This window comes from Gobio gobio (genome assembly GCF_949357685.1).
Source record: "Gobio gobio genome assembly, chromosome: 12".
NCBI lineage: Eukaryota > Metazoa > Chordata > Actinopteri > Cypriniformes > Gobionidae > Gobio > Gobio gobio.
Genome location: NC_137105.1, coordinates 45,822,852 through 45,847,558, shown reverse-complemented (window position 1 = coordinate 45,847,558; position 24,707 = coordinate 45,822,852). Strand labels below are relative to the sequence as shown.

The window sequence follows — 24,707 nt, the reverse complement described above, 5'->3', positions numbered from 1 at the left end:
GCTCCATTTTGAGCACTACGCCGAGACCTAAAGCACGATCAATGTAGAATCCAACAGCTTAGACACGCGCGTCTTCCTCAGCTCGTAAACAAATCGCTTCTGGGTCATATGTCCGAACGCCGGATCTGCGTCATATTCTCGCGCATGCGTCGTGGAGGCATACACGGAAGTCGAGAACAAGTTGGATAAAGGTGTTATTTTGATTTTTTTTTGCGCACAAAAACTATTGTCGTCGCATTGTATGATTATTGTAGAGCCACTGTGGTGAGATAGACTTTGTAACGACGTTTTAAGTGCCTTTCATGGATCTTGGAAGTGTCAATGTACTGAATGCCAATGGAGGCCTGTGTGAAGCCTTTCTCAGCCATCAGCTTTCAACTAAAATATCTTCATTTGTGTTCCGAATATGAACGGAGGTCTTACGGGTGTCCAACGACATGAGGGTGAGTAATTAATGACAGAATTTTCATTTTTGGGTGAACTAACCCTTTAAAGTTCTGCATAATTAAGGGCGTGGCCACTTTGAATGACAGGTGGATAGCCATTTATCTGCTGTCTGTTAGTCATCACGTCACCTCAGCTCCGCCCACGTCCCGCCTCTTTGCCCATTTTCTATTATCCGGGAGTGACGCGCTGACAAGATGGCAACGGCCAGCTCGACCCTACTTTACGCTTCAAAACTGCTCTTCAGAATCCTATGGGTGACGTCACAGACACTACGTCCATATTTTTTTACAGTCTATGATCCAGCTCTTGAACAGACCATCAGTTAACCCTTTAAAAACATACCTCGGGTCTTTAACGACCTGGGACGTCATTTACTACCCTCCTCCTCATTCATTTTTTAAAGTTAGACATCAACATTCACAGTATTCTTCAATCAATTCACTATACACAATGTAACAAGAAAACAATTCTAAAATAATGCCTATTTTCCATACATTTTTTGCAAAAATTATATAGGGTCGCTAACGACCCGAGGTGTGTAAGACTGTACGTATATTTTTTTCTGCACGATAATAATTGAATCTTTAATGACGAAATAAGTGCAATTCACCATTGTCTGATGCACAAGATGAAGTGACGTTTCACTCATAGTTACTGCAGACTGAAAACGAAATAATAATAAGTATCATCTGCAAAACTTGAAATGGCCCAGCGATTTACTGCAGAGCAAGGTAGGTAGAGATCCATCTGTGTTACACATAGATCCGGGTCACTAAAGACCCGAATATGTAAGAATGATTGGCGAAACAGTCATGCATTTAAGGGTTAAGGTTCTAACTTTCCATCTTGTCAACACACAAGTGTACAACTCTCTCACACACATTCAAGGGATAGTTCATCCAAAATAACAATAATAATAATAAAGACAAAAGAAGATATTTCTATCTATACACTGAATGTGGTTTTGCACCCCATTGACTTTCATTGAATGGACAAAAACCGTATTGTTTTTACAACATTTTTCTTCTTTTGTCTTCTGTAGAAGAAAGTACGTCAATACATTTTTGAATGTCATGAAGGTGAATCCAGATTTTAATTTTTGGGTGAACTATCCCTTTAAATTCTGTTTTATATCAAACTATTCATCTAATATGACTACCGCTCTGTACTGAGTCTTCTAAATCACTCTTGTGTCTTTCTTTCTTTTTTCTCTGCAGTCATCCAGTAAATATTTTTTATATAGAGATGGCCTGTTCTGGACTCTCTCTTCCATATTTGGAAAGCTGCTCTGTTCCCAGTGGGTCACTTTAAGCCAATGCAGTGCTGAGCCTCCGATCCCCCAGCCAATCCCGCATCCCCCCCATCTCCTTATTAGGACAGCACATAGTCAATAGTGTTCGCTGGCCCTCTTGGCCACACTGCATGTGCTGCTTAATCATTCTAAAGTAAACGGGCGGAATTTGTCAAAAACAAAGCTAATGTTTTTACTCTGTAAATTATCTGCGATAACTCTGTTAGTCTTTTTCATGCTGTGGTTATTAAAACATCAGCAATACCGTTCAGGCCAGAAATGATCACTTATTCAGCAAGGATGCATTAAAGGAGTCATGAACTGCATTGTTTTGCATGAACTGCATATTCCACAATGAGTCGTTCTCTGGGCTTGGTCACAACAAAAGTAGCTTTTGGGCTCAGTTCTGAAACTTACAGGATATTTTTTTATAGTATGATGACCTCTTATAAGTCAAAAGCTCAAGGAAAATGTGATTTCTCAGTTGATGACCCCTTTAAATTGATCAAAAGTGCCAGTAAAGATATTTAAATTTTCTATTCTTTTAAAGAAACCAAAAAAAAAAAAAGTGTAATTGTTTCAAAACAATATTAAGCACCATAACTGTTTTCAACATTGATAATAATAAGACATGAAGCACCAAATCAGAATATTACAAAGATTTCTGAAGGATCATGTGACACCGAAGACTGGTGTAATGGCTGCTGAACATTTTAAATTGTAATGACCTTTAATAGCCATAACATTAACATTTTTATAGTATTTTGATCAAATAAATGCAGCCTTGGTGAGCATTAAACTTTTTTCAAAAACGATCTTACCGACCAAACATTTGTACAGAAGTATACCTACTTTCAGGCTTCTTACCAATTCTAGCTACCTTTCCAATTAGCAATTATCTACAGTATTTTTATGAGTCTCAGTTGCACTGTATATAAATAAACACAAAATGTCACAGTCCAAAGTGGAAACTCTGGGTTAATTTCCAAAAACAAGGCTCACAAGTCCAAGAAAAACCTATTTGCCCTATTTATCAGCAGAGGTGCAAGAATGATAGGAAATAAAACATTTTTGTAGTGTTTAAACTGAATTTTCCAGTAGAAGGTCTCTCTCTAGGCTTGCTTTCTTTTGGATGTGCTTCTAAACCACACGCAACGCCTGTGCAAGAAAATGATTGTTAATACACCATTTGGGTCTTTACGAGCAACACCTCATAAACAAACCAGCTTTGAGAAACAGCGCTGAGTCACACGCCAGAAATGCAAACGGCTGACCAGCGCGCCATGGATTTAACCATAATGCTGGGCATAAGGACATGGTTTAAACACTACACCCTTGCACCATGACCCCAGTGCTAAAGCTTTATCTGTGTTCAGATTGAACTGAAAAAATGAACAGGGCTGCACTGTTAACCCGGATAAGTTGAATTTACTTAAAAAATTTGAGGAAACTGGTTGTCCTAAAAAAATTTTTAGTAATGTGAACTTAAAAATTCGAGCTCATTTAACTTAAAATTAGGGCTGTCAAAAGATTAATCGCGATTAATCGCATCCAAAATGAAAGTTTGTGTTTACATAATATATGTGTGTGTACTCTGTTAATTATTATTTATATATAAATACACTCAGAAGCATGTACATATTTAAGAAAAAAATATTATTTGTATATATAAAACATTTATATTTATATATATTATAGATTATATAAATGTATATACAGTATATACATGAAAATATTTCTTAAATATATACATGAATGTGTGTGTATTTATATATAAATAATAATTAACAGAGTATACACACATATATTATGTAAACATAAACTTTTATTTTGGATGCGATTAATCGCGATTAATCTTTTGACAGCCCTACTTAAAATAATTTGTAATATCAATTACTTTGTAGTTATTACACATAGTATATTTAAGTTCAATGTACTAATAAGTAAGTTAAGTTTGTATCAATTGTTTTATTTTTTTATTTTGTTAAACTAGAAAATTAAGGGGAAAAAGCAATTAAAAGGTATATTCATACAATTTTCCGTTTTAGTTCAATTCAATTCCAAAACATATACACCGTCAAAACTAATTTGTTCAGTTTACTTCGTTCAATTGTGCAAACTCGTTGCCTCAAGTTGTTCTTACTTAAACCGTTTAAGTTTTGTCAACTTAATTCTATCAGTGATCTGAGGAAGCCTACTCCCAGCAGGCATTGCGGCACGAATAAAAAAAATTGCTTTGTTTTACTATTTTTGGCTTTATTTTACCATTTGTCTTTTGTCAGTATAACCCCAATAACGACAGCAAATACAATTGTAAAGGTCTTATTAATAATGAAAATAAATAATAAGAAAAAACCTTGTTACCATTGTTGTGTTTTGCATGCTGAATGTGTAAGTCTGTGTGTGACTCAAGCATGGTCAATTGCAAGATATTATCCCAAATATAGAGGGATTATATCATCTCAATAAAAAGTATATGCTATAGTGTTAGCAATTTTTTTTTAAAGATCATAATTTGGCATGAAATATAGTTATGTTATATATCATTAATTCACAAATTTTATACAATATGTATTACGTCCCTTCCTTTGAAACCAGATAACTGTGATTTCTTGTTGCATCGCTGCATCAATAGGAAGAGAATTAAAATAATATGAATGAAGTTCCAACACTGATCACCATAATGGTGAGAGGAAGTGGAGGAAATGAGTGAAAAGTCTATTAAAAATTGCCCCGCCTCAAAAACACTTTGCCCGCCTGTTTTTTTTCTTTGCCAAAATGGTACTCAAACCAGTCAAGTCATTTTTTCTTGGGTTTTCTGAGTAATGAAGGCATAGCATGCAAATAGTTCAGATTACTAAATTGTTTTAAGTAAATTCAACAAATTATTGGACATTAAGTAAAGTTTACTAAAAAAGTCTTAGTAAGAACAACTGTTGGATTTTACAGTGTGTGTTTCTCAAAAGCATCGTAAGCTAGTCAAACCATTGGCACTCACAATGCCTTTTGTGAAACGCAGCCCAGAGAACCTGACTGCAACGGGGAGAAGAAATACATACATGGGATATGAATATTAAACCTCCTTCATTGGAACTAAATTGGTCAGAATATAACTGACACACTACCGCAATAACCACATCAGCCCTGTAAACTCGAGCACAACATCTGAAACTAAAAACCCCATGAGTCTGAGAGAAAGCTAGTGTGGTTGTGGTCAAGAATAAGAGAGCGCAATGAAATGTGACCAGATTGTTTGAGACCGAGCCTCAGTTTGCTGCAGTTGTCTCTAGTGTCCATGACAACAACCCCACAGTGGCTCACAGAGGTTTGTGGCAGGCGGTGCGGTATGGCAGCAATGCAGTCGGCACGAAGATAGCAATACACAGCACTTCAGCGAGGATTAAAGACTTCCTTTCTCATCTGTTATCCTTTCTGTCTCGCTCTTTATCTCCGTCTCTCTTTCTCTCATTTACTTTTGCCACCACGGCGATCCACTAATCCAGAATAAACACAAAATCCTGAATGTTACGTTGAGTAATCGCTTAAATATAAACACATAATGAGTAAGGAGGTAAATGATTGCATCATTTACTTCAAAGAGACTTCCTAGGAGACATTCTGTGTCTGTCTGTCTCTCAGACGTGTGATGAATCGGTGCGGATTACTGGCTCCTCGGGTCATGATCCGACTCTCACCCCTGAACCAACGGGGCATTTATACATCGCTATGATACTTTTGGCTCAGGAAGTGATGGATTATTGTCTGACTTTCTGTCTCTGGTGTGGCTCTGGGAGGATACAACACCTTTTGCTTCCTGGAGGATTGTTAAAGGGTCTGCTGTCTGTGAACACATACGTCCTTCAAACTCGCCCTTCTGTGTGTCACAAAAACACTGAAAAATATGGATTCACTGTCACAGATGTTTGATCCTAAATCTGAATTTTAAAAATGAATTATAAAATAATGATTTAAATAATACAATTAATATTTTTTTAAACTACTGTTCAAAAGTTGTTTCATGTTTTTTTAATACACATTAAAAATACAGTAAAAATACAATTAAAAATACAACAAACATAAATAAAAAAAAATACAGTAAAACAGCAATTTTATGAAATATTATTGCAATTTGAAATTGTGTTGTTCTATTTTAATATATTTTAAAATGTAATTTATTCCTGTGATGGCAAAGCTGAATTTTCAGCATCATTACTCCAGTCTTTATAGTGTCTTATATGCTGATTTATTAATAGTTTTGTGGAAACCGTGATACATATTTTTTTAGGATTCAAAGGAACAGCATTTATTTGAAATTGATTTTTTTTTTGTAACAATGTAAAAGTCTCTAGTCTAACTTTTGATCAATTTAATGTGTGCTTTCTGAATAAAAGTATTCATTACTTAAAAAAGAAAGAAAATCTCACTGACGGTAGTGGGTTTAAATCTAACGCTCAACATAATTAATTGGTTTGAGTAGGACAAACTTAAATTAGCTCAGTCTAATTAACTTTCTGTATTTAGCACTTTCTTTTTCTTTCAAGTTCACAGAACTGATATATTTCAAGTAATCTGAACTGTTTCATTGTTTTGAGTTTATTGAAAGTATTTCTTTTAATTTAGACAAACTTAAAGGGTTAGTTCACCCAAAAATGAAAATTCTGTCATTAATTACTTACCCTCATGTCGTTCGACACCCGTAAGACCTTTTGTTCATCTTCGGAACACAAATGAAGATATTTTTGTTGAAATCTGATGGCTCAGAAAGGCCTCCATTGGCAGTAATGACATTACCTCTCTCAAGACCCATAAAAGGTACTAAAGACGTTGTTACAAAGTCCATCTCACTACAGTGGTTCTACAATAACTTTATGAAGCGACGAGAATAGTTTTTGTGCGCAAAAATAAAAATAACGACTTTGTTCAACAAGTTCTTGTCTTCCGTCTGGGCCTCTGGCGTGAACTCACGAAGCACCACGACACATGCGCGAGAATATGACGTACACTATCTGTTGAGTAAGTAACTTTCGCAAAGTTTTCTAATTTTAATGAGGTACAAGAACTTGTTGAATAAAGTCATTATTTTGATTTTTTTTGCGCACAAAAACTATTCTCATCGCTTCATAAAGTTATTGTAGAACCACTGTAGTGAGATGGACTTTGTAACGGCAAAGTCATGAGAGTCATGAGAGAGGAAATGTCATTGCTGCCAATGGAGGTCTTTCTGAGCCATCGGATTTCAACTAAAATATGTTCATTTGTGTTCCGAAGATGAACGGAGGTCTTACGGGTGTCGAACGGCATGAGGGTAAGTAATTAATGACAGAATTTTCATTTTTTGGTGAACTAACCCTTTAAGTTTAACTGAAACTGAGCTGGGATTTCTATTTCCAAAAAACCTTCGCCCATGGCACTCAAAAGGCACTAAAATTAAGTATTATATAGCGTGCGTCTCAATCAGCTCCCTAGTTCAGTAGTCAGGGCACTGATCAGGGAGTCAGCCTATTGACTTATGTCCTGATCAGTGCCCTGACTATAGTGTTTTCTTAGCTTAAAAATTGACTTAACAATTTTTTTGAGTTTTGCCAAATTATTTGGGTTTACACCAATCAACTTTTTTTTTTCTTCAGTCATGTCTCATCTTGCCTGGTGGTATATAGCCTTCACCAACTGGTACTTTCAGTGCTTGTTTACTTCTCAGAAATCTTCAGATATTGGTGTAGGAGTGGTGTATCACATAACCACTACTGTGCTGATGCCAAGAAAGGATCCAAAACCAAACAGACAGTACATTTACGAAAAAACACACCCTGTGTTCTCATAAAGGAAGAATTAACGTAAATTTGATCCAGTGAAAAAAAGATGCTTCAAGAGGCTCTCACACAACTATTACAATCCAGCTTTAATTCAAAGGGGCTTTGTGAAATGTCTCACTACCTTAGCACGCACATTCATCAACCTGTACAGCTGATATCAGACACCACCTGCTGCGTATCTTTAATTTATCATACTCGCACAAATACATACAGAAAGTGTTCATATGCGACAGCAAGCATACCCTAGAGCATAATGCAGACTTCTCACTTTCTGTCTTCGTGATTCTTTACAAGCTCCAGGTGTTATCATTTCAGTGTGGTATGGACTTTTCACAATGCGAAGCATGTTCCCATAAAACCCCTGTGATTTCAGCCCGACAAGATCATAAATCAGAGGTGCACAGATGCTCCTCTGAAAATAAAACTTTACTGTAAAAGGGATTCACTTGCTCAGATAAATGTCACAAACTGAGTAATATGCCTTCATTATAAGCTTAATTTTTATATTGGCCTCAAAACGGACCCACAAAGCCTTTCCTCTTGGTCCGCTGCAGGTGGACGCCCACCAAAACCCTGTTCACACCTTCCTCTTTTTCGGACTATCGCTCTGTCCCTTCCTGTGCTGAAGGACACTGGGCCCTGCCTATATAACAAGGGCCCTCCTGCTGTCACCAAAGTCTGTCAAAACACACTGCGTGGTTTCCTGTATGGCGTGTATCGCCACAGGGTGTAGCGTCAGTGGCAGGGAGAGCGATCAAGGGATCGAGTGTGAAGAAATTTGAACATGTTACTCAAACTGCGTGGTGCAAAGGTGATGTTAAACATCGAAGGATGTTCACTCAACACTTGGTTAGAAACAATGGACAAGCACATGTAATGCCCCACCCAACGTAAGTTGAAATAATTTGTATGAATGTAAGCCGAGTCAGTCTTTATGTGAGTCTTGCACTTAATTTGGCACATTAAATTTGGGTGAAAGTTCACATTTTTAGTCAGAGATCTTATCAAAGAAAAATGAAAAGGATAGTTCACCCAAAAATGAAACTTCTGTTACCCTCATGATGTTCCAAACCTGTATGACTTTATTTCTCCCGTGTAACACAAAAGAAGAATTTATTTCAATGCATTCACAACGAATGTGGACTGGAGTATTCAAGCTTCAAACATGTTCAAAATCACCATAAAAATCATAAAAGTGGTTGCTTATGTGCTATACGTCTTTTAAAAGTTTTTAATGTTTGTCTATGTTGTGTTTTTAATATGCTTTAAGACATAACTCAAACGTCCTCAAAACTGCATTAAAACAAAAACGCGGTTTGAAATCGCTGGTGTTTCTGACGTCACAAACTACCTTGTAACCAATCACCTTAACGTGTGGGCGGGCTTTAGCATATCATTAACTGCTGTGAAGCAGGGGAGTCTCAAGAGAAGCTGTTGATATGAAAAATTGTATACATTTAGCAATAGCGGGTGAATTATGTATATGATGCATATTACAATGTTATGATGAACTATTTTTTTTCACAGGAAAAACGTTTAAATATGTCAATTTGGTGATCAAAGATGAGTTTTAAGGGACCAAATGATTGACTTCAGGGGGACTTTAAAATCATACAATAACATTGCATGAAAATGACTGAAATTTAAAGGAACACTCCACTATTTTTGAAAATAGGCTCATTTTCCAACTCCCCTAGAGTTAAACAGTTGAGTTTTACCGTTTTCGAATCCATTCAGCCGATCTCTGGATCTGGCGGTAGCACTTTTAGCATAGCTTAGCCTAGATCATTGAATCTGATTAGACCGTTAGCATCTCGCTCAAAAAATGACCAAAGAGTTTCCATATTTTTCTTATTTAAAACTTGACACTTCTGTAGTTACATCGTGTACTGAAAAATTCCGATTTTCTAGACCGATATGGCTAGAAACTATAGCCTACTCTCATTTTCTGTCGTTCCTTGGGTGCAGCGGCGCAACGATATTACGCAGCGTCTGAAAATAGGCTAACTTCTGTTAACATAACCAACATGACAACCTATTTGGACAAGGAGCGTGCTTTGAAACCAAGGAGACATTTGTGAGAGATGATTCAGAAGATATTTACTTTGATTTAGATTCTGAACCATATCTATTTGAACCGGAATATCTGCAACTCTGCAACTACACAAACTGAGTGCCGGTCACGTTGGAAGTTACCTAGCTGGGGACTATTTTCAGGCGCTGTGTAATATCATTGCGCCCATGGTACACAAGCAAAGTTCCTTGATTATTACGCAGGAATGAGAGTAAAGTTCCTAGCCATATCGGCCTAGAAAATCACAACTTTTCATTTTCCGTCGGTCTTAGTACACGATGTAACTACAGAAGAGTCAAGTTTTAAATAGGAAAAATATTGAAACTCTTTGGTCATTTTTTGAGCCAGATGCTAACGGTCTAATCAGATTCAATGATCTATGCTAAGCTATGCTAAAAGTGCTACCGCCAGACCCGGAGATCGGCTGAATGGATTCAAAAACGGTAAAACTCAACTGTTTAACTCTAGGGGAGTTGGAAAATGAGCCTATTTTCAAAAATAGTGGCGTGTTCCTTTAAGTCATTATTTACTGATTCACAACCACTGAACTCGAAAACTTTATTGGTCTGATCTGTATAAGAATTGTTCAAAGTTTCGTGAACTGGATCAAACGATTCATTGAACAAAACTCTGACTCAAATCAAACATACTTCTCTCATGAACTCTTTGATGAACTTTTATTCATCACACAAACATATTGTATGTCTTCAGAAGACTCATAATATAGTTCATGAGTCATACCACTTGATATTTTCATCATAAAACATACCTAGTAGGGGTGTAACGATTCGTTTTAACAACGATTCGATTCGTATCAGGATTTGAGGTTGTCGATACGATTCAAGGACGATATTGGTTCATTTAGAACGATACGATCCGAAACGATTCAGTGACTTGAAATCGATTCAGTAACTTTTTAGCCAAAAATTGTGTGACTGAAATAAATATCTGGATACTGCTCAATGCAGGTGAAGTTTCCTAGATTCCTGTTGTTTCTTGTAAGGGAATCAGGTATCAATTAATTATGGATATAAACAAACAAGTAAACAACAATTAATGGCAAATGCATTCAAATTTTATTTGAATAAAGTGCAACCAACAGTTTAGGTTGAATTAAAAGGAAGTTAACCTTTTCTGCTCTTATTTTCAATTTTCAATACATTTTCAATAAAAGCACAGTAAGTGCAACCAACATTTCAACAGTAGATTAACCTGCTACTTCTGCTTTTGTTTTCCAACATAAAAATATTACAATATTAGTATAAAAAATAAAGTGCAACTAACTACTCTTCAGGTTTAATTAATAGTAGGTTTACCTGCTACTTTTGCTGTTGTTTTACAACATTAAAATAATACAAATACAATATTAATATCAAAAATAAAGTGCAACCAATTTTCTTCAGGTTGAATAAACTGGCTGAACCTGCTACTACTCTCAGTTTAATAAACAAACAATATTTAACAAAGATAAAATGTAACCAACTACTCTTCAATGACTCTACAGATTTCTTTTTAAAAAATATCAACATGATCTGACCGCAGAACACTTCTCTGTGCGTTCACTATGTCGCCAGCAGTACAAAAACTCGCTCTGCAGGCACACTGGTGCCAGGAATTCACAGGTAACATTTAGCAAGGGTTGAAAGTACAGGTAAAACGTTACTAACTCAGCTCTTTCTCCTGGTGGCTTGATAATTTCTCGCACGTTGGCTTCTCTGTCATCCGCCATGCTATGTTTTGTTTTTTTTAGCGCTGCTGCTGGTGCGTGTGTTGCGATGATGTCACAGATAGGCAGACTTAATCGAGTAACGTTTAACGGCTTTATCATTAAAAGTGCTAAGAAAAAATATCCATATAAAGTCTGACGTGCTTAAATCCAATGCGTTATTTCCCATGATCGATACAATCGATTGATTACCTTTTAAAACGATGTTAGATCGATATATGTCGCCCGGAAGGCCATCTTGCCGAGCACAGATCGATGTAGTTAGATCATAGGAAAATAAATCGATTCATCGATGTAGTAGATGAATCGTTACACCCCTAATACCTAGTCCTCATTTATTTTCATGATATGGAAAAGAGCAGCTGGAATATGTTTCTAAAATGTACCTTTTGCATTAAACATAAGAAATGAATTTGCTTTGGAACGACATGAGGGTGAGGAATTTACGACAGACTGTTCATTTTTGGGAAAACCATTCAAGATGGACTTGTACGGTGGCCCAGTATTGCACAACACAACACAATTTAAAAAGCATACATAAGTTCACAACACAACGGAATGAAACCACAACACAACGAAATCAAGACACAACACAACGAAATCAAGACACAACACAACGAAATCAAGCCACAACACAAAGAAAAATCCACAACACAACGAAATCAAGCCACAACACAACGAAAAGTCCACAACACAACGAAATAGCCACAACACAACGGAAATGCTCCTGACCACTAGGGGACTCTCGGAGTGCGGTAAAGTTAGTTTTCCTTGCATTGTTCTATATAGATTCGCCAATCTTACAAATATGTAAACACTACGATCAGTTTTAAGTGTGCAGTTGTATATCGACATGAAATATCAATTAAAAATCACTTACGTGCATAATAGCTGCATATTTATACTCGAGAACGCTTTGACCCGCTGCCTCGGCGCTAAGGGAGAGTCTGCCAATTCCACCAAGTTGAAACATAATTTGTATGAATGAAAAAAATTTTTTTTTTAATTTTCAAAGTCCAATGTTGTGTTGTGCATTATTAAGTCAATTTTACCAATACAATCAAGCTGTGAAATTTTAACATGTCTGTTTTTAAATGTTAAAAGTAATTTTAATTCATACAAATTATACGTTTCAACCAATTGGTGGAATTGGTAGACGTTCCCTTAGCGCGGTGGGATCGGGTCAAAGCATTCTCGAGCATAAATATGCAGCTATAATGCATGTAGGTGATTTTAAATTAATTTTTCATATAGATAAACAATGGTTAGCCTACATACTGTTAAAACTAATTGTGGTATTGATTTCTTTGTAAGATTGCCGACTCTATAGAACAGTGCATGACAACTTTACAGCGCTCCGAGTGCCCCCGAGTGGTTGGGAGCATTTCCGTTGTGTTGTGGCTATTTCGTTGTGTTGTGGACTTTTCGTTGTGTTGTGGCTTGATTTCGTTGTGTTGTGGATTTTTCGTTGTGTTGTGGCTTGATTTCGTTGTGTTGTGGATTTTTATTTGTGTTGTGGCTTGATTTCGTTGTGTTGTGTCTTGATTTCGTTGTGTTGTGGTTTCATTCCGTTGTGTTGTGGATTTATTTCGTTGTGTTGTGAACTTATGTATGCTTTTTAAATTTCGTTGTGTTGTGCACTACTGGGCCACCGTAGACTTGCTATATGAAGGGAGAAATGGTTGAGAAAAGGACAACATATTTGCAAGCAAACAAACAACTGCTTCAAAATAAAGTTTTTTAGTAGACAGCATCAGATTGATTTTTCATTTTATATGACATGCATCATATCAAAGCAATGCTCGTGTGCTAGCAAATGTCCAAGGCCCGTCGCTGAAACGTGAAACATGAGACCAGGTGAAGTTTATCACCCTAGTTTACCCAAAGAACATGCAAACTCATACTTTCCACTCGTCCTCTAATTGCTTTACGGCATTTCGGCAAACAACATAATCACAGATGTAATTGATAAATCACCGTAACGCTGAAATAAAGTCGAACTAAAGGAGAACTCATATCACAGGGGACCTGTAAAAGATAAATGTCTGCAGCTACAACGTGGTCTCAAATCCCCACTTCATCATTCTATTCAAAGCACTAATGTGAACGGCAAGTTTGGGAATATCCAGAGGAAATCAGCTGGAATGTGTAAACGTGTTTGGAGGGTCACAAGGCAAGGTTCAGGTCTGTTTGTACCCGGAGGATGCTGAGAGACGATAACATGCCACACAGCATGTAGAAATGACCTCTGGGTAATTATACAATTATGAAATTCCTGTTTTTACAACCAAATGACATGGTGAAGTGACTAGTGCTGTGGAGAGAGCAGTTGTTTTTGATGGGGGAGGAGGGTCTCATTATCTGCTCCCCTGTTGTGTCGTTTCTAGCGGTCGATTTGTGACGTTACAGTGGAAAACCTTTTGGGGAAGCAGCTTTTTAAGGCAATAATTTGCAGAAGCTCAAGCAAAGACAGGGTTTTGCCAAACGGCATGCCATTTAAACCTCAGCTTGGACCTCGTCCACAACTTGAAACAATATTCCTTTCATAGCTATAACACATGCCCGTCAAACCCACGCACATATGCGTTTTTCACACTCAGGTTGCATTAACCTATTCTTTGTTTTACCTTTCGTTTGAGAGGTCGTCTGCTTGCTCATTTGATCTGGAATCACAGAACGGATGGGGAGATGTATGGAGAAAAAACACAAATAAAACCACAAGGACTAAATGTTGCCTTGTATGTGTACGGCATGTACACAATGCAAAGCTTGCCATTAACATAACAGAACAATTGTTGGTCTATGTAATTTTCATCTAATTTCTCATTTTTAAATATTGTACTTGTCTGTTTGCATAATATTTTACAATACAAGAACGCACACAATTGACTTTTTTCTTTTCTTTCTTCCCAACATCCACCCACTAAACACACATGCTACAATTCCATGGTTGTATAGAAGAAAAGGCATCTGAATTAAACGGAAATCAGCCAATAACCACAGAGACAAAAAGCCTTTTCAAACAAATAGGTAGTCGTACAGGTATGACCACAAGAGCCTAATGTCACACACACACACACACACACACACACACACACACACACACACACACACACACACACACACACACACACACACACACACACACACACACACACACACACACACACACACACACACACACACACACACACACACACACACACACACACACACACACACACACACACACAACCAAACATATTTCAATGTCACACACAATCCAGACAAGAGTACAGAGCTGAACTACATTTATACAACACTGACTCTGCCTAGAATAAACAAAGAGTCCCTCCTTCTGAGACACTTTTGCTTTTATGTTGCTGCAGTTCATATGTTTATGTTATCCTTTGATCATAGCCAGAATAAAGCTCATGTATGCTCTTTTACTTTCCTAAAGCTATTGATTAATATGGTAAATGTTATGTTGCTTGTGGTTGCAACATGTCATCCACGGTTTACATCATTACAACTGTACCTCACTATGTTAAACAATGACAATACTGTTTTTGTAAAATATTTGTTGTTTTAGAATATACAGAGCTGGGATTACTTTGTAAATTACATCACAAAAAATTGTGTTAGTAACGTAATTCCATTAAATTACATATTTAAGGTAATATAATCTGACTACTTTTGGATTACTATTAGATTACTTTTGACCTAACCTGTTTATCACATTGATTTGAGAATAATCTTGTACCATATTAATATAAAAAAAAATTAAAAGCGAAAGAAAATATATTCCATTCTTTGTTATCAACAACATGAAGTGCATTAAATATTACATTATGTCAGGGTTTCCGGTTTGTGAAGAAACTGCAGGGGTTTGTGAGTTTAATGAAAAGCTATTCAAGCTGCAGTCCGTAACTTTTAGCGCTCTAGCAGTTAAAGGGTTAGTTCACCCAAAAATGAAAATTATGCCATTAATTACTTACCCTCATGTCGTTCGACACCCGTAAGTCCTCCGTTCATCTTCGGAACACAAATGAAGATATTTTAGTTGAAATCTGATGGCTCTGAAAGGCCTCCATTGGCACAATGGCACTTTACACTCTCAAGACCCTTAAAAGGTACTAAAGACGTCGTTACAAAGTCCATCTCACTACAGTGGTTCTAAAATAACTTTATGAATCGGCAAGAATAGTTTTTGTGCGCAAAAAAAACCTAAATAACGACTTATATAGTGATGACGATTTCAAAACACGGCCTCATGAAGCTTCGAAGGGTTATGAATCAGTGAGTCGAATCAGCAGTTTGGATCGCCAAATTTCAGCAGTTTGGTGGTTTGACACGTGATCCGAATCATCATTCGACTCACTGATTCATAACGCTTCGAAGCTTCATGAGGCCGTGTTTTGAAATCGTCATCACTACATAAGTCGTTATTTAGGCACAAAAACTATTCTCGCCGATTCATAAAGTTATTGTAGAACCACTGTAGTGAGATGGACTTTGTAACAACATCTTTAGTACCTTTTAAGGGTCTTGAGAGTGAACCGTGCATTGTGTCAATGGAGGCCTTTCAGAGCCATCAGATTTCAACTAAAATATCTTCATTTGTGTTCTGAAGATGAACGGAGGTCTTATGGGTGTCGAACGACATGAGGGTAAGTAATTAATGACAGAATTTTCATTTTTGGGTGAACTAACCCTTTAATAAACAGAACTGCATGGAAGAACATTCCAGCCGGAGCTACTTCTCTCTGTTTATGTCTATGGCGAGTCACGCAGGGACTGTGCTCCTCCGCAGCGGTTCCTTACCAGACCGGTCTGAAATAGTCCCAATATAAACACTTATTATAAGTGTACCATAATGATTCAGGGTAAGACAAAAACACAGTTTGGAAAGTGGATTCATGTTGTACATTCTCATTATATAATTTTTGTAAATCTTGGACACAAAAAAATTACGGACAGCAGCTTTAAGTAAATAAATCATTTAAAAAAATAATGAAATAATTTTAAAATAAAAACAATAAAAATAAAACACTACTAAAAAAGATTTTTAAAAAGATTTTATTTGTTTGCCTGCATGTCATGTGACCATTAACCAACATCAGAGGACTGTGAACTTAATTTTATTATTATTATTATTATTATTATTATTATTATTATTATTATTATTATTGACTTACTATTGATCTAACTTATCAGGTTTCAGCGGACAAAAATCCTTGCATTGCATGTAAATATGAAATGACGTGAATTTGTACATTTTAATGTGTTTGAGAGACAAAAGCCTTGCAAAGACATTAATGCATGGTTAAATAACTCACTATATATAAGTGATGATTCAAAGAATAATTAACGTGTGAATCAGGAGTTGATTAGATATATTGCAATGTTGAGAAGCACTTCTCAATCTCAGTTTTCAGTGATAGTCACATGATCAGTGGCTGGTCTGTGTGTGTTTCCACAAACCTGGAAGAGCTTCTGAACGTATACAAGCAGTTGGAAAGGAAGGAAAGACAAAAAAGAAGTAGTAGGGAGAATCAATGAATTATGAATATTTGACTACCATTGTGAAAATAACGTAATCATGTAATCAATAGAAAAGTAACTGTTGTCTGATTGCAAGTATTTCAAAACGTAATATAATCTAAATCACAAGAATTTAATTTCTGGAACCTGATAATCCAGATTACATGTAATCAGTTACTACCCAGCTCTGAGAATATATTATCACTATCTTGTGAATGTTATCTTTAATTACATTTGTCACGAACAAGCCTGCCGCACTCGTGTTAAAAACTGAAGCCAAAACATCTCGATCGCCCACAGGAGCTGGTCCCAGTATAGCTCATAACCCCCGCCCCTCCGTGTTTTATAATGGACGCGAGACAAACTAAACAATCAAATTACACTTCAAATAATCTTTTTAAATAAGATGGATTCTATCATTTTTGGCAGTTTTTATCAAGATTTCATTTCAAGTGTTCGTTTTTTAAATAAGTTTAGTTTTAGTTAGTTATTTGATGCTATAAAAACGGGGGTGTGACGTCATGATTGACAGCTGAGATTGACGGCTTCTCTGAGTGAAGTTGTCACTGAGGCACCAACTGATTTTTTCCGGGATTTTCGGGAGGAGATTGGAGATGTAGAAAACTTCAATTTCTACATTTCCATAACTGTTTATTTTACAACGACATATTGAATTGTTCTGCATCTGCAAGAGTGTGGGCGGGCTTTTGATGTCGCGCCTCTACTTCCTGCTCTCTACTGCACAGACTCGGTCCCAAATCTGCGAAAGATGTCAGCGGTGTATTCGGACCTCCGGCGGCTTCACTTTTCTTCAGCAGTAGAGAATGAAGTCGCGTCGTCCATATTTTTTTTACGGCCTATGGTCATGAACAACAAGTCTGTAAATAGATTAACGTAAGTGCACAAATCTGAAGTATTGTAACTGCTCCAGGTTCGTTTCATATTACAAAAAAAAAGACTTGTGATTTAGTGAGTCAGCTGAAGCTCTAAACGATTCACTGAGTGATTCTGATTCAAACCACTGATTCAGGCCATTCAAACAGAACGGGTTTTTCCATTTAAAACGCAGAGACGCAGAGTAGAGAATGAGAAACTGCACGTTTTCATTCAGAGGCTGCAAAGGAATGGGATGGAAAAGCTCTGTGTGCTTGTGTTCAGGGCTATTTCCATTCATTAAAAGACTCTATTTTGAGTCATTTGTTGATGAATTGGACATCAAGGCTCTGTTTGCTGCTGAGCTCAGGACACACTAGCGCATGATCTAATGAGAGACACAATGTTTTCCTGACTAGACTGTAAATAACTGTCACAAAATGTTTATTTCCTGCTTTTTTGATTTTTAGTCACAGTCTGGATCTCTGTACATAGTACATGAGTTAGGACAGAACTTGGAGGGTCACTGGCATGTAAGTACTGGCTTGCCCTGCATGTTAACGTTGTGCCCTTGGGCAGTGTACTTAACCTTATCTTGACCCTAAATTTAGGGATGTTGTCCTTAAAAACTGGAACAGTGCTAGTGAGAGTCAAATTGCACCTACTGAGTAATCTACAGCCAACAACCTTGAGGCATTGAACATTACACCAAAACCCACTGTCAGATCAGTGCTCACTATAACCGATGATAAATGATAATAAAAAGGAGTGCAGTATGAGATTCATCTAATACAAAAGATCCTTCTGAAATCTGGCTGGAGTCATAGCACAACTGCTGACACGTATGCAAACACATACCGCACACATCTCCCAGTGATTTATGGCATGCAGCAATGCCCGGCCTCTGACATGGTGATAAAGGGACGGAATGCATTTGTTCTCTAAGTGGGGCTTTCCCATTAAACCACCTACTGACATACAGTACGCAGGCAGCTGGGGTAGTAAATCACCACAGAAACTTTGCCACTTTAGATTGATCAGAATATATAATATTTTAAGGATTGACGTTGGCAGGATATATAAGAAATATTATATAACATGCCGAAAGCTTCATGTCAAATAAATAGTAACATGTCAAATAAACCCAAATTTGCAGTATTCAGGAAAAAATTGCTGGATGACATACTGTGCATCTGATAAACACTTCACAGGAGTCAATTTGTAAATTGAACGGCAACACAGCTAAACTCATACGGTCACATAACAATGCCCACATGGCAGATTGTATTCATACTACACACCTACTATATGCATACTTACCAACTGCATACACTCTAAAAAATGCTGGGTTAAAAACCACCCAAGTTAGGTTGAAAATGGACTAACCCAGCAATTGGGCAATTGGGTTGTTTTAACCCAGCGATGGGGTTGTTTTAAGCAAACATTTAACCCAACCGCTGGGTTAAAACTACCCATTCACTGGGTTAAAACAAATCATTCACTGGGTTAAGACAACCCAATTGCTGTGTTTGTCCATTTTCAACCCAGCTTGGGTTTTTTTTAACCCAGCATTTTAAGAGTGTACTACTCTACCATTCAAAAGTTTAGGGTCGGTAAAATAAAAATGTACTACAACTTTTGATCAGTTGAATGTGTCCTTGTTGAATACAACCCCGAGACTTTTGAACAGTAGTGTACTTTATCAAGTACTTTATTTTTACTCATTTATTCAGCATACAGGTATAAGTGGGAGGGACATTTTCATTTTAGGGTGCGTTTAATAGGATTAAAATCAGTGCAAAATTTTTGTCAATTTTCCCTGAAAAACACTGTATTTGAAATGTATTTAACTGCAAAAAGTACTTGCTGAACGCTTGCACAAGCATATAGATTTAAAGGTCCCCTTCTTCACGATTCCATTGTTCAAACTTTAGTTAGTGTGTAATGTTGCTGTTAGAGCATAAATAATACCTGTAAAATTATAAAGCTCAAAGTTCAATGCCAAGCGAGATATTTTATTTAACAGAAGTTCCCTTTCAAAGCCTACAGCGAACGGCTGGCTTGGACTACATCCTGGTACTTCCTTCTTTAATTACGTCAGTAGAGCAGTAGAACAGACTAACCTCCGCCCACAAAGAAACGCGAAAAAGGGGGCGCGGTCTTGTTGCTGTCCCACGTGGAGAAGCGGACGGTCGCGTGGAGAAAAGGAACTGTTGCGTTGAGTGTGTTTATCGCCAAGTCATCGAGACGCTGTTATTTTCATCCAGGAGTCAAATCACCTTTGTTTGGCTTTCCCAGGGACGCTGTAGAGATTATTGAACGCATACATCTCTCCGTTAAGAGGCGTGACCTTTCCAACGTGCGCTAAACTGCTGTCAAATTACAACAGAGGAACCGCTTTCACGTGCGCTAAGCTGTGGTCGAATCACAGCACAGGAACCGCTTGCACAATCAGAACTCGTTACGTGTTTCTGAAGGAGGGACTTTATAGAACAAGGAAATCACCAGCCGTTTTTAGGACAGTGGAAACAGCGGTATACAGATAAGTAAATTGTGTGAAAAATACTGTGTTTTTTTACACGCGAAACATGAACACATGTTATATTGCACACTGTAAACACAATCAAAGCTTCAAAAAAACACGAAGAACGGGACCTTTAAGGACTTCATAAATACAACACTAAATCATTTTCCACCGCAGGAACTTTCCCCATGAACTAGTGACTTTGGGGTCGTGTGTTTCGGGTCTAAATGAATCACCAGGTAAAAGTTTCCCCCTCCGAAAGTCCCTGCTCTCGAGGTAGTACTTTTTCAGGAACTCTCGGGGGGTGGGACTTGGGGGCTGAACATGCTGATTGGTTGAGTTCATGCAGAATTTTGATTGGTCGACTTGACGCAGCATTTTATTTCAACCAGGTGCATGCAGTAAGAGTTGTTGGCTATTCGAATCAACAATGGAGTTTGAAAATATGACTGATGGACCAATGACGAGGTTCAGGCTTTATTAAATTTATCTGCAAAAGACGAAATCCAGTGGGAACTGTAAAGTCGACACGCGCAGTCCTACGTCACCGGACTAATTCGCATAATCTTCATGGTAATTTAGACCACGATGGAAACACAGACAGCAGCAGGTCTGGGGGGAAAAGAGTTCCTGGGACAAATTGTTCCGGGTAATTTCGGTGGAAATGGGGCTTATTATGAATGGAATGGAACGCAGACAGCAACAGGTTTGTGGGAAAAAAGTTCCTGGGACAAATTGTAATTTCGGTGGAAATGTGGCTTTAGAAATGAAAGTTCACCTGTCGCCTTAAAAACGTGAGTAAACTCAACTTTAAAATAACCTTTGTTTCAACTCACAAATAGTCAAAGACAATGGATTAATTTTAGTATCATTTTTGAAAACGTATAAACTTCCAAAGCTTGTCACGACAATTGGAGTTAAAGAGAAGAAATAAGTTCAATTAACTTAATGGGGCTGATTTTGCCGAGTTAGATGCGTTCCTATCTATAAATTTTGTCCTTACCATATCCCTACCCGTAAATCTAAGCCTACCCTTAACCTCTAAAATCAGAGGGAAATTATAGGTGAATATTATAGGTGACTAACGCTGATGTAGAAGCACCTAACCCTGGTTATAAGCCTAAACTTGACATAAACTGTAAACTTCAAATCTTCAATCCCTCAAATTTGATTGGCTGATTGAAATGTTCTTCCAAAATCAACAAAGATGTTGATCCAGGAACATGTTGTACTTAGTAAAATCAGATTCTGCGATGATGCACAAGATTCAGCTGCAGTACTCACAGTTTAGGTTTGGGTTTGGTGGGGAGAGGTGGAGCCTTAACCGCTGAAGGCGATGGAGATGGAGCCGCTGACGGTAGATTCTCATCTAGTGGCTTGTTTAAGGTCTGACCATTTTGTAGAGGTCTGTTGGGTAGACTTTCAGGAGGCTCTTTATCTGTGGACACCTGAACAGGCAATGCAGTGATGCTGGGCCAGATGTCCAGCTCATTGATCTGGAAGGCCTCAGCACTCGGTGGGGTTTTGGGTGGGACTTCCAACAAACTAATCTCAGTGGGTGGAGGAGGTGGAGGCGGGAATGATTGGTTGTCCTCAAACACGCTTTCGTCCCCAGATACACCGTTGCTGGGCAACTCTTCTGCAACTAGAGATCCAAGATAACAGAAGACTCATTTATTTTCCTAGTAAGTGAGTGTTGAAATCCAGTTGGCCCATATCACAATCAACTTCAGTGGAATAAATAAGGAAATAAGACGGTCTGAGTAAGCAGTGAAATCAGTTCCAGTTTTTTTTTTTTTACTGGTAGAACAATATTTTTTCAATGCTTTAATGCTCATTGCAAAACACCAACACACCTACAGTGGGGGGAAAAACCTAACCTCCCATCATCCTGGATAAGCAGTTAATCCACAGCTAAAATGCAAATCTTTATCAGACATGAAATCTGGATGAGATTGTCTCATATTTACTTAAATGGTTCTGTGGTAAACTTGAGGCTTGAGGACTTCTGGAAATATGAGTACACCCACTCCGTCACATTGTATAAACATTCATCCTCTCCTGCCTTTGCCATGTGACACACACACACACACACACATCAGCACATGCTGTATCCTCTCTCCTCACCCCACACTCAGATCTTGGAGTGATGAAGACAGGATGTGGCTGGTTGGCCTCATGTAATTGACAAGTTTCAAGATGTACCACAGTCGGTCCCATAAAATGCATCAGAAGATCACTGATGGAGATGCTATGCCTTTTTTTGGAGAGGGTATTTTTTGTTACTGCTTTGTAAATACATTAAGTCATTACAAATCCTGTGTTACATCACCTACATTTACTGCTTAACATGAGAGGTTGCTGAAATGTTGAAACTATTAAGTGGCTGTTTACTTTGATTCATTTGATTTGTTTTCAAAGTTTTATCCCTTGGCCTCCTTTCAACCCATGTCATATTTAACACACTAAAACAAAGGTATTACAGTTTATGCAAAACTATTAAGCAGCACAACTAATTTTAACATTAATAATGATAAGAAATATTTATTGAGCACCAAATCATCATATTAGAATGATTTCTGAATGATCATGTGACGCTGAAGACAGAAAATTCAGTTCATTCATCACAATAACAAAATATCATTATTATTCGGTTTGTAAAATTGTAATAACATTTACCAATATTACTGTTTACTGTATTGATAAAATAAATGCAGCCTTTGTGAACATAAAATTGTACTGACCCCAAACTTTTGAACGGTAGTGTATAGATTTATAAAAGATAGATATTTGAGAAACACTTTATTTTAGAGTGCAATTCTCGCTATTAAGTTGCTTATTAGCATGCATATTACTAGGATATTGGCTGTTTATTAGTTCTTATAAAGCACATATTAATGCCCTATTTTGCATGATCATATTCTACATCTATCAACCTTAGCGCTGGTGCAATCATGCATTGCAAGCATGTCTCATAAATTAACCGAAACTCAAAATTATTTTTGAGTATTCTGTGTATCGGATAGTTTACAAAATCAAATGATTCAGAAATTGTTTGCCATTTTGAAATGACTGGGAAAAAGTGTCCCAAACAACCTGAATTCACCCTTGCGTTGCATTATGTTGTTTTAAATCCCAAATATTTTACTTATAACATTCATCATTACCAATTATTCAGTTATTTGTATTTACTGAATACTGAATTGTGTTCAGTCACAATATTACTGTTTTTTTAGCATGAGATTTCTTTCAAAAACATTAAACATAGTAGTCAAACCCTTTGATAATTTAAAATATAATAGGCCCTTGTAATGTGCCTTTGTTGACTACATTCTAAATAAACTACAATAAAATGTATTTCTTTTGTCCTGTTGCTTAGCTCCCTCTCAGTCACATACCTGAGGCTCATTCATTATGCAGGTCATTATGCGGCTCATTATGGGTTCTTTTGTCTCTCAGGTGTGATTCACAGCATTATTCATGATCATTCACACCCCTTCGCATACGGCCTTTGTAAAGAAAAAGTGTCTTAAAAAATGTAAATCAATATATTGTTTTATGTGAATAAGTAGGCACAATGATTCTTACATCAGTTTGAAGCAGAAACTCTAGGCAACAACACCCATTAGTCAAAAGTCTTGTGGACACATATCTATTGTGGATTATGAGGCCTTAATTCAGTGTATTACATTTTTAGTTTTTTCAAAAACCACGCACAAACGTTATTCTCTCAAAAATACAAGCATGTACATACATGTTGCTCTCATATTAAGGTAGCCTAGTTTGTGCTCAATACAGTGTAATGACACTTTTGCCATTAATATGTTTATAAGCAAATGAAAAAGGCACAAATGTCAGAGCATGTCAAAACTTCTAAAGGGCCCCAAAACAGCTCAGACTTCAGAGGGTTAATCCCACCCAATCCCTTAATTTAAACACTAAAAAAACTACCTAAATAATAATAAGCAGTAAATTAGGAGTTTAGTGAGGCAAAAGTCGTAGTTAAAGGGATAGTTCACCCAAAAATGAAAATTAGCCATCCTAGGTGTATATGACATTCTTCTTTCAGACGATCAGAGTTTTATTACAAAAGTCCAGGCTAATCCAAGCATTAGAATTGGATTTATAGTTGCTCTGTTTTTGAAGTCCATATAAAGTGCATCTGTCCATCATATAACTGCTCCACGCGGCTCTGGGGTGTTAATAAAGGCCTTCTGAAGCGAATCGACACGTTTGTGTAAGAAAAATATCCATATTTAAAACTTTATCAAGTAAACTTTCGGCCGCCCGCCTTCTGTGGAAAAGTGTCGAATGTTGAAAGTGAAACTCAAGATGCGTACGTGACGTCATGACGAGCGGACCAGGTCGCGTTAGTCTTTCGATCGGCAGGGGAACTTTCAACAATTGTTCCATATATTGAACAGGGAAGGCGGTCG

At 37.2% G+C, this 24,707-nt stretch overlaps 1 protein-coding gene across 4 annotated transcripts in view; it reads right to left on the bottom strand.

Moving 5' to 3' along the window:
• Positions 1-24,707, bottom strand: part of palld (palladin, cytoskeletal associated protein) — a 156,595-nt gene that overhangs the window by 41,991 nt on the left and 89,897 nt on the right. For 2 of the 4 annotated variants that reach the window (XM_079830594.1, XM_079830596.1), the window contains 2 exons: positions 21,556-21,916; positions 13,979-14,014 (listed from right to left, as the gene is read on the bottom strand). In XM_079830594.1, coding sequence (XP_079686720.1) covers positions 13,979-14,014; positions 21,556-21,916 — 397 coding nt within the window. The remainder of the gene's footprint in view (positions 1-13,978; positions 14,015-21,555; positions 21,917-24,707) is intronic. The other 2 variants (XM_079830595.1, XM_079830597.1) reach the window with 1 other exon arrangement.